The sequence below is a fragment of the Rhincodon typus genome, chromosome 28 (assembly GCF_021869965.1).
Source record: "Rhincodon typus isolate 14 chromosome 28, sRhiTyp1.1, whole genome shotgun sequence".
Classification (NCBI taxonomy): Eukaryota; Metazoa; Chordata; class Chondrichthyes; order Orectolobiformes; family Rhincodontidae; genus Rhincodon; species Rhincodon typus.
The window spans coordinates 41,933,172-41,944,470 of NC_063359.1; the positions used below are offsets into that span (position 1 = coordinate 41,933,172).

The 11,299-nt window shown below is 45.6% G+C and overlaps 1 protein-coding gene across 5 annotated transcripts in view; it reads left to right on the forward strand.

The window, feature by feature from the left end:
- Window positions 1-11,299, forward strand: part of vav2 (vav 2 guanine nucleotide exchange factor) — a 122,566-nt gene that overhangs the window by 71,412 nt on the left and 39,855 nt on the right. For all 5 annotated transcript variants that reach the window (XM_048613536.1, XM_048613539.1, XM_048613537.1 and 2 more), the window contains one exon: window positions 9,823-9,881. In XM_048613536.1, the coding sequence (XP_048469493.1) occupies window positions 9,823-9,881 (59 nt within the window). The remainder of the gene's footprint in view (window positions 1-9,822; window positions 9,882-11,299) is intronic.

An 11,299-nucleotide genomic window follows, 5' to 3' on the forward strand; every position in this document is an offset into this window, starting at 1 on the left:
GGTCTGTGTGTGTGGGAGCTGTACCCCAGTGAGGGTCTGTGTGTGTGAGACTGTACCCCAGTGAGAGTCAGTGTGTGTGGGACCGTACGCCAGTGAGAGTCAGTGTGTGTGGGAGACGTACCCCAGGGAGGGTCAGTCTGTCTGCGACCCATTAATAAACACTGACTCTCACCATCCTGAGGTATCACTGCACAGCTCAATAATCAGAAAGAGATTAAAAAATTTTTCTTCTTTACTGAATTACAGGAAATTCTGGGACAGCAATTTTCTTGAGGATACATCAGCCACGAGCTGCTTGTGTGCCTCTGATGATAATGAGTTGCCTTGAGGTTCTGATTTGGTGCTGTTTCTGATGTGTACTGATCTTATAAATATCTGATTCTACAGCACGAAGTGGGCTTGGGCTGTGATCCCACAAAAGGTACCTAGTGACAATCTCATTTCTTATTGAGTGGTTTAATGTTTCAGAAGATATGCCGAAAAGAAATTGAGAATTCGGACCTTCCCACGTCTGGACAGCTGGAGCTAAAGCCATTTCTTATGAAGCAATTTCTGGCTTACTCCCCTAAAGGAACGAAGGCAGTGGTTCCGCTCTCACTCTGACAAACTGGGGGTTGATGTTGGTATAGTCATATTGTTACTGGAAGGGGAGTCCAAACTCTCCAGTAATACTCTGTGGACTCAGGGTCGATCTTTAGCACCTGGTGTGGTCTGCCTGTGACTCTGGATACACAGCAACGACGGCATCAAATACTAGCCCAGACAGTGATACACACATTCCCAAGAACTTCTTACAATTTCGGATTGATTTATAAAGTGCTTTAATCATCAGCTGCGGCAATGCCTTTTATAAATCTTGAAAGCCTTCATGAAGAGTACTCATTGCTGTAATGTAGGGAACAAGGCAGCCAACTTGTGCACAGCAACAATCCACAAAGAGCAACACGATGGGAGTAGGCTTTGTGCTAATGTTTCATGGTTCAATGGTCATGGTTTGACAGGGTGTGCAATCCGAGCTGAGACTTGGGTTTAACATCTCATTTAAAAGACAGCACATTCAAAAGTGCAGGATCCTGTTGGAATATCTCTGGCAGTCAAAGCCTGAAGCTTGGTGCTTGGATGCTGCAGTGGGATTTGGACCTGACTCAGAGGCAGGAATGCTGATCTAGCACACTGACCCTGACTGGGGTAAGTCTTCCATGCACTGACTGCCGCTGTGGTATGGCTCCCACACACACTGACTCTCACTGGGGTACGGCTCTCACACACACTGGCTGTCACTGGGGTACGGCTCCCACACACACTGACTCTCATTGGGGTACAGTCCCACACACACTGACTCTCCCTGGGGTATGGTCTCCCACACGCATTGACTCTCACTGGGGTGGGGTACAGCTCCCACACACACTGACTCTCACTGGGGTATGGCTCCCACACACATTTAAGTTTGAGGACATGCAGAGATGCAGTAGCAAAGAGAGATGTTGTTTTTTCGCGAACATTTTAAGGTAGCTGAACAGATTAACAGTACATGGATACCTGCCTTCAAGACCCCATATGCTGTGCTTAGACTGTAAAATCTCAGTTCTTTGAATATGCTTGGTTTTGGGACACTTACTTTAACAAGGATATAAAGCTTTGGTGAGAGTGGAGAGGTGTTTTAGTGGAATGAACTTTGCAGTGAGGGACTTCAGTTCATATGGGGAGGCCGGGAGTGGTCTCCTGAGAGCAGTGAACATTTTCTTGAAGTGATTAAGATCACAAAGACTTAACATAGAAAGTCTGTTTCCAGAGGCTAAAGGATTAACGTCCAAAGGCCACAGATTTAAGGGCGTTAGTAAAAGAAGCAGGTTGCGTTGTGACTTGTAAGAGAATTGTATCACTTGTATCACTTTGTCAAAAGGAAAGTTTGCAGGAACAGGCAGGAACCCTAAGTGAACTATTTCTTCAGAGGGCCAGCACAGAAATGATGGGTAAAACGGCTGTCTCCTGTGTTCTTTGATGCTGTGTGGAATACAGCCAGCTGTAATCCAGGAAGAAAACAACACCGACCTCACTTTTGGAATTTCAGTATCTGGATGACAATGTCATCTCTACTCTGTTGGAAGAAAATATGCAAGCCTCGCTTAACACCTCTGTGGAAACATATCGAAAAATGTGTCTCAGCTCCAACCTCAAGAAAACTCAAATTCTTTATTAACCTACCCCAGGTCAAGTTCCCTCAATTAACACCAATGGAGAAATCCTCCCAAACGTGGAACATTTCCCCTACCTGGGGAAGTTACCTCCCATCCCAGGCTGATGTCAATATGGCAATTCAGCATCACATCTAATCTGTGAGTGTGCCTTCGGTTGCCTAAGGGTGAGAATCTTGGGCCATGACATCTACGCTGAATCCAAGATCCTCTTGTATAAGACAGTCATCTTTCTGACTCTTCTGCATTATTCTGAAACTTGGACTATATATAGATGCCACCTCAAGACCCAAGAAAGACCATCAATGCTGTTTGAGACAGATTTTCCACATCATCTTGGAGGATAGTTTTCCTTTAAACAGCTAACGGCACTAGGATTGAGGCTGTTATGTTCCGAAACCAACTCCACCGGGCCAACCATATGCTTAAAATGACTGCCAAAGTGAATCATCTTCGCCAAGCAGAAGGAAAGCACTCAAACAAGAGGACAACGAAGGAACCATTTCAAAGACTCCCTGAAGGCCTTCCTCAAGAAATCAATGCAGACTTCAACAAATGGGAGACCTTCGTTCAGAAGAAACCAATTTGGAGGAAGGTCCTGTATAAAGGGATACAATTCTCGAGGACTACCAGGCGACAAGAGGAAGTATGGAAAAGGAACTGGAGAAAGGAATGCCAATGATCTGAAGGCCAAGGACCAATACCACCTCCTGGAAACACCTGTCTGATGTGTTGTTGGAATGTGACTTTAGAATCAGGCTCATCAGCCATGGAAAGACCGACAGAATCCATGACCAGTGAAATGGAATTTCCTAGATGGACAATCGTACTCATTAGCAAGTGATTGCCTACAACGAACTGTGAATGCAGTGAATGATTTATGTTTCCTATTGGAATGTGGTTTCTGACCCAGGTGAGTCCTTCAGAAGGAAATTGGATGAATATTTGAAGGAGGTTTAATAAAAGTTGAAAGATGTGAGTGAGGGCCGAGAACATCTGGATTGTTGTTCAATATCCGCCATGATGTGATTGAATGTTGGAGTAGATGGGAGGTAATAAACTATTCCAGCTCTAATTTCTGATGGTCTTGTGAAGGGTCTGATGCAGACTGAATGGTCTTTCTCTGTGCTGTCCTTGTTCTACGAATATGAAGAGAAAGTTTTAGGGGATTCTGGGTGTTTGAGATCTGAGCAATGTTACAGTGAGGATGACTTCTCAAAAGCTGCTACCATGACCCCATCCCCCACTCGAGGGGAAGAGCTGTTTGATTGTGTTGGTGAGCTGTTTGGGAGTTGCAGCATAATTATGAGAGATTTGATATCCGTAGGGTTTCAGTGGTGGTTTTGGGGGTGGTGGGATGGTTATGTAGTTGCAGTATTTGAGGGGTTGGGGAGTTGGGATTTAGTTTGTTAGTCAGTATCTCTCTTCTAGTTGTTTGACTGCTGTTGATTTTTTTAACCATTCTGCAGAAATTGCCTCATTCTTCATCAATACAGAACTCAGTGTACAGAGAAACTGGTGGGTCTTTCCCACAGTAACGCCCACTCTGTAATGTGAACGTTTGACTTCACTATTAACTGAAGTTCTTGACAGGAAACTTGAGAAGACGAACACTGGGGTTGGGAGGGCTCCTGACACACTGTTGGATGATATAATAAGCTGGTAACCTGTTTCATTGCTATGAAGCTGGCATCTACCCGATAATGTGGAAAATTGCCCAGGTATGTCCTGTACATAAAAAGCAGGTCAAATCCAACCCGGCCAATTACTGCCCCATCAATCTACTATTAATCATCAGTAAACTGATGAAAGGTGTCACTAACAGTGCTTTCAAGCAGCACCTGCTCCGTGATGCCCAGTTTGGGTTCTACCAGGGCCACTCAGCTCCTGACCGCATTACAGCCTTGATTCAAACATGGATAAAAGAGCTGAATTTGAGATGTGAGGTGAGAGTGACAGCCCTTGATATCAAAGCTGCATTTGAGCGAGTGTGGCATCAAGGAGCCCTAGCAAAACTGGAATCAATGGGAATTCGGGGCAAACTGCCTAGTGGTTAGTCATACCTGACACATAGGAAGATGGTCGTGGTTGTGGGAGGTCAGTCGTCTCAGCTCCAGGACATTTCTGCAGGACTTCCTCAGGATAGTGTCCTAGGCCCAACTATTTTCAGCTGCTTCATCAATGACATTCCCTCAAATCAGAAGTGGGGATGTTCACTAATGATTGCACAATGTCAGCACCATTCACAGCTCTACAGATACCAAAGCAGGCCATGTTCACATGCAAGAAGATCTGGACAGTATCCAGGCTTGGGCTGACAAGTGGCAAGTAACATTCACACCATGCAAATGCCAGGTTATGACCATCTCAAATAAGAGACAATTTAATCACTGTCCCTTGACATTTAGTGGTGTTACCATCACTGGATACCCCACTATCAACATCCTGGGGGTTATCATTGACCAGAAACTCAACTGGACTCATCACATAAATGCAGTGGCTACAAGAGCAGGTCAGAGCCTAGGAATACTGCAGCGAGTAACTCACCTCCTGACTCCCCAAAGACTGTCCACCATCTACAAGGTACTTGTCCAGAGTGTGGTGGATTACCCCAGAAAAGCCATGGATGAGTGCAGCTCCAACAACACTCAAAAAGCTTGACACCATCCAGGACAAAGCAGCCCACTTGTTTGGCACCACATCCACAAGCATTCACTCCTTCCATTGCCAAAGCTCAGTAGCAGCAGTGTATATTATCTACAAGATGCACTGCAGAAATTCACCGAAGATCCTTAAACAACAACTTCCAAACCCACGACCACTTCCATCTAGAAGGACAAGGACAGCAGATATATGGGAATGCCACCACCTTCAAGTTCCCCTCCAAGCCACTCACCATCCTGACTTGGAAACATATTGCCGTTCCTTCACTGTCACTGGATCAAAATCCTGGATTTCCCTCCCTGATGGCATTGTGGGTCAACCTACAGCAGGTGGACTGCAGTGGTTCAAGAAGGCAGCTTACCACCACCTCCTCAAGGGCAACTAGGGACAGGGAATAACTGATGCCCATGTCCCAAAAAATGAATCAAATAAAAATAGATAATTATCACAACAGGACACTAGGGAGAAAATCCAACCCAGCTCTGAGTCCCGTCTCAGTTTAGGTTCTTGTGCCTCACTGTAGAGAGCAGGCACTGCTTCATTGGAAGGATGATACTTACAGTAGTGCAGCACTCACCCTCCGACAGCGCTGCACTCCCTCAGCACTGACCCTCCGACAGTGCGGCACTCCCTTAGCACGTCAGCCTGTATTGTTAGGGCTATAAAATGGTAACCTGTATCGTGAATTTCTGGAGCCTGACATATGACGATGAGGTTTGGCGGACATTTATTTATAAACCAAAATGTTTATTTTTGTATGAAAAAGCAAGGTTTGAACATGGGGAGAAACTAAAGCTTGGGGTGATGTTGAATGGAGCCCAACAGGAAATTGGACTTGAGATGATCCGATGCCTTATTGAATGGTGATGGACCAGCCATCCTCCTCCTCCTCCCTTTTGTTTTTATGAATGGAGCCTCATTCTGTGCTGTATGCAAGTAATTTCATGTAGTCTATTTCCCACTCCTGGCAGTATGCATCATTGGTAAGGCTGATATTAATTCCCTACCTCTTGTTGTCTCAGAGAATGTAATGGTGAGCGTCTGCCTTGAACTATTGAATTCTTTCAGTTGTGTGTTTACCCACAATGCTCTCAGGGAGGGAATTCCAGGATTTTGACCCAGTGGCAGTGAAGGAACAGCGATAGATTTCCAGGTCTAGATGGGGAGTGGCTTGGAGGGGAACTTATCGGTCGTGGTGTTCCCGTTGTATCTGCTGCCCAAGTACTTCTGCATGGAGTGATTGGGGGTCTGGAGGTTCTGTCTAGGGATCTTTGGTGAATTTCTACAGTGCATCTTGTAGATAGAACACACTGCTGCTACTGAGTGTCAGTGGTGGAGGGAGTGGATGCTTGTGGATGTAGTGTCAATCTAGCAGGCTGCTTTGTGCTGGATGGTGTCAAGCTTCTTGTGTGGTGTTGGAGCCGCATCCATCCAGGCAAGTGGGGAGTATTCCATCACACTCATGGCTTGTGCCTTGTAGATGATGCATAAGCTTTCGGGAGTGAGGAGGTGAGTTACTCATCGCAGTACTCTTAGCCTTTGACCCGTTCGTGTCGCCACTGTGTGTATGTAGCGAGTCCAGTTCAGTTTCTGGACAATGGTAATCCCCAGGATGTTGATAGCAGGGATTCAGTGATGGTAACACTGAAGAGAGATGATGGTCAGACTGTCTTTTGTATGAGATGGTTATGATACTTTGTGGAATGAATATATCAGCACAGGCCCGGATATTGCCCAGATCTTGTTGCATTTGAACACGGACTGCTTCAGTATCTGAGGAATTGTGAATGGTGCTGAACATGTACAATGATTGGCAAATGTCCCCATTTCTGACCTTATGATGGAGTGAATGTCATTGATGAAGCAGCTGAAGGTGGTTGGGCCTAGGACACTACCCTGAGGAGCTCCTGCAGAGATGCACTGGAGCTGAGATGACTGACCTACAACACCACAACCATTTTGATTTGCCAGGTACAACTCCATCCACCGAAGCTACAGTCTTTGCAGGATTCCAGTTTTGCTTAGATTCCCTGATGCTAGACTTTAGTGAAATTCTTTCCTGATGTGAGGTACAGTCAGTTTTGTCTGTGATGTGGAGACAGTAAGAAGTGCAGATACTGGAGTCAAAGTCAATACAATGTGGAGCTGGAGGAACACAGCAGGTCGGGCAGCATCAGAAGAGCAGGAAAGTTGATGTTTTGGGTCGAAAGCCTTAACCAGGACTATGAAGGGTCCCAAACTGTAATGTCAACTCTCCTGTTCTCTGATACTGCCTGACCTGCTGTGTTCCTCCAGCTCTAGACTGTATTGTCTCTGATGTGGAATTCAGTTCTTCTGTCTGTGTCCGGGCCAAGACTTTAATGAGGTCTGGATGCTATTGACCATGGTGGAACCCAAACTAATGACTTGATTGGGTGTAAGGCATGTCTTTCTTATTATAATGGAGTGAAGACTATTTTCTCACTGGTTTGCGTTGCTTTTGCTGAGACTCTGTGTTAAGGAGGTGGTGGCCTGAATTCAAACAGCAGGAGCCAGTGTAACCTTTCCTCAGTCTCAGATGTGAGGAGAGGAATAGGGAGGTCAGGCGCAATGCAAGGTGATTATATCAACTTTTGCAGCCAGAGAATACAGAAATAATCCTTTTGTCAGCTGCTAGTTCAATTAGAGCCCATGTCCATACATTGGCTACCAGTTTACGCTGGTGATCTGTCACAATTTCTGCCTGTCATGTGCCCATGGCACTATACTTGATCCTGGCAATTGGTGCTTCAGCTTTTTACTGAGGATCCATGAAACGTCAAGGCAGTGTTCACACTGAACTGTGCTCCAGTTACAGCTTTGGCAATTGATGTGCAGTGGGGCAGGTACAATCTAATGTGTGAATGTCCGGGTTGGGCTCTCCCAGCAGCCACAATTGGAATTACTTTCCATCTCTCAAAAACTGCCTATGTTACCTTACTTGAACAATTTCACTCCTGCTCCCCACCCCTTCACACTGTGCCTGCTCCTTCACATTGTGCCCCCTCTCTCACATTGTGCCCCTTCCATTAAACCACCACCCCCTCTCTCCCCCACCCCCCACCCCCACCACCACCGGCCCAGCAGCATCCCATTGAGCACCCCTCCCCCTCCTCATGCAGCATCCCCCACACACTCCCCAGGGCCTAGAGATGTCCTGTCCAGCAACCCTCCCTCTTCTCATCCACCACAAAGGTGCCTTGTGAATATCATTGTCTCTCCAGCATCTCATCCTTTGTCAGTCCAGATCACGTTCTCCCACATTTCCTCCTTTGTTTCTCTCTGCCTGTCCTCCATTCTCCCATTTTGCTTGTGTTTATCGCACTCTTCCTGTCACTCGCACACTCGTCTTCCAATTCAGCTGCGTCTTTCACCCACCCACCTCCCACAGGTTCTTATTCTTTCCCTCTCTCCCTACTATCTCTGTCACTCACGTCCCTGTATTTCCTCCAGTTGACCAAACCATTTTAATCCGTCCCTGACTGTTCTCTTTGCCTTTAGTGTCTCCATTTACTCCGGTTTAATTTATGATGTTGGGCTGTTCTTTGCTGATCATTCACAGCAAAGTCAGAATCTGCAACTGTCCTTGTGATTTTTGTCCAGTTGTCTCTTTCTGTGCTAATTCTAGGTGATACGATGTTGTCTGTCCTCACATTCCTCAGCCTCTTCTCAGCTTCACGGCGTTGTGTTGAACTCCTCTGCTGCCTTCTGCTTGGGTTTCCCCATTTAGACCAGGAGAGGGAGTGAGACATTCTCCGTTCTGCCCAGCAGCACCTTCAAGTTAACGTTCCTTAATTTGGTTATTGCCCTTCTTACCCTTTACTTGCCTTGTCCCATAATCCTTGATTCTTTTACTGATTTGAAGATCTGTCTATCTGAACCTTAAATATACTCATTAACACAGCATTGACAGCCCTCTGTGGTAAACAATTCCACAGATTCACTAATCTCTGAGAGAAGAAATGTCTCCTCAGCTCTGTCTTAAATGGGCAACCCTTTACTCTTCGGATTATGCCCTCTGATCTGAGACTCAACATCTGCCCTGTCAACCTCCCTAAGAATCTTGTATGTTTCAATAAGGTTGTCTCCCGTTCCTCTAAACTCCACTAAGTACAACCCAATCAACTTTCCTCATAGCACAGTCCCTCTATACCTGGTATCAGCTCATTAAACCCTTTCTAGACTGCTTCCAATGCCAGTATATCTTTCATTCGATACGGAAACCAAACTGTTTGCAGCATCCTAGGTGTCTCCTGACTACTGCCTTTTATAATTTTTGGAGGAATTCCCTATTTTATACTCCATTCTCTTTGCAATAAAGGATAGCATTCTGTTTACCTTCCTTATTGCCCACTGAATCTGGATGCTGGATTTTTTGTGATATACACACAAAAATCGCAAATTAAAGATCTTTATTGCAGCTTTCTGCAATCTTTCCTCATTTAAATAAATTCTGTCTCCTGCAAACCTACCTCTTTAACCAAGCATTTTGTCTCCTGTCTCAAGTATCTCCTTAGGTGTCCTGATGTAACACAATGTTTCAGAACTTCCTGTGAAGGGAGATGTCACTGACACTATAAGAATGCAGAATGTTGTTATGTGCAGTGGGCTTTTAAGAATTACAATGTCAACATCACCCCAGCTAAATGAGAAAATCATTTTATGGATAATCAGGAATTTAGGCTTTGGGGAAAACTTGAGAGGAGAGGGAGAGAATTGAAGTGTGTGTCAGCCATGGAGAGACAGAGAGATGGTGAACACAGGAAACCGTAGAGAGGAAGAGACAGACAGAAGAGCCTGGTCGAGAAGATACCAAGAACTTCAGATGCTGGAATCAGAGTCAGAGTGGAGCAAGTGTTCCACCCAGTCATGTTCAACTGTTGGAGAGGATTCTGGGGTTCTGTAATGCAGACCTCACTTTAACCCCTCTGGTTTCTCTTTGTAGGTTATCTCCGCGATCTCCAAAATCTCCCATCATGCTGCTATCCAGTGCAAAGGCATCAGGTAATCATGGCAATGCATTCCATTCTCTTCGCCTGAACTGTCTAAATATTTACAGCACTGTTTCTGCTCTCTGTGTTTTCGATAGATAATAGTTGTAAATATCTGCCTATAGGAGGTTTGACTACAATGCCTGTGCCAGAATGAGTGAGGGTATCATTCTGAATATGAGAGTCAAATAACTGCACAGAGGCTGGTATCCAAGTCACCCTTTATTTACATGTGCACAGTATATGGGCTCAAAACAGCCAGCTCAAAGTCAGTACCAAGAGTGAGCAGAATCTCCTGTTTATATCTGTCAGCCAGGGCTCCCTGATTGGCCCAGGTTAACAGCCCCGATCAAGGATCACATATGCAATGAGATCCACCTGGCCCTCATTCCAATCAGTACAGTGAGAGGTGCAGGCAATGTATATCTCTCTGCCTCTGCTGATGTGGCAACACAACAGGTGTGAGTTTGTGCAACCGCAAGTATCTTTGGACACCTTACAACTTGATTTCGTAAGCAAGCCTGGGTAAAGGTCTCTCTATCCCTTCATTGAAGTCACTGATAGATGCTGTGAACAGTGCAAATATAGAGAGACATGAGAAATCACATTCTCCAACCAGAAAACATTCCCAACTTCCCAGTCTCTATCTCTGGTTACCCTTCAATGCCCCATCCTTCCAATTCTCTGCATTCTGACATTTACAAAAATCACTCTCGTGTAAAACCATATCCAATGTCTTCTGGAAATCCAGGCAGATACCAGCCACAGACACTCACTTATCGGCCTTCTTATTGACTTTGTCAAAATATTCAACTCGACTAGTTAAAAAGACAGATCTTTAACAAAGTCATGCTGGATACCTCAGATTTAGCTCATCTTTGTTTGAAGATAGAGAATGGAAAGGCTACGGAATGACAGTTTGATCAACACATTCAGATGCTGTAAGTTAAAGCACTGAGGGAGATTGGTCTCACACCCGCCTGTAGGTGTCAGCGGTCTGACACTTTGTAACGGTAATTCCCCCCATGAGGGTCCACTCCTGCTGCTGCCAGGAACGATCGGTCCGGGTGTGTTACATTGATTGAACTTGCTATTAACGTGACCGTACTTGCAACCCAAATACAAACCTGTCATCTTCCCTAAAACAGGAAGAAAGAGACAAGTTTGGCAGAAATTGACATTGCTCAGAGCACTCTGTGTTGCAGTATCTGGCAGTATTGTTCCACAGTTACCAGCAAGTAAGTGGGAGGGAACTCACATCTCAGTTAGAGCAACAAAGTGCAGTACAGGACTTAGATTGTCAGAGACTCAGCATTGAGAGAGTGCTGAGGGAACGCCGCACTGTCGGAGGGTCAGTGCTGAGGGAATGCCGCACTGTCGGAGAGTCAGTGCTGAGGGAACGCCGCACTGTCGGAGAGTCAGTGCTGAGGG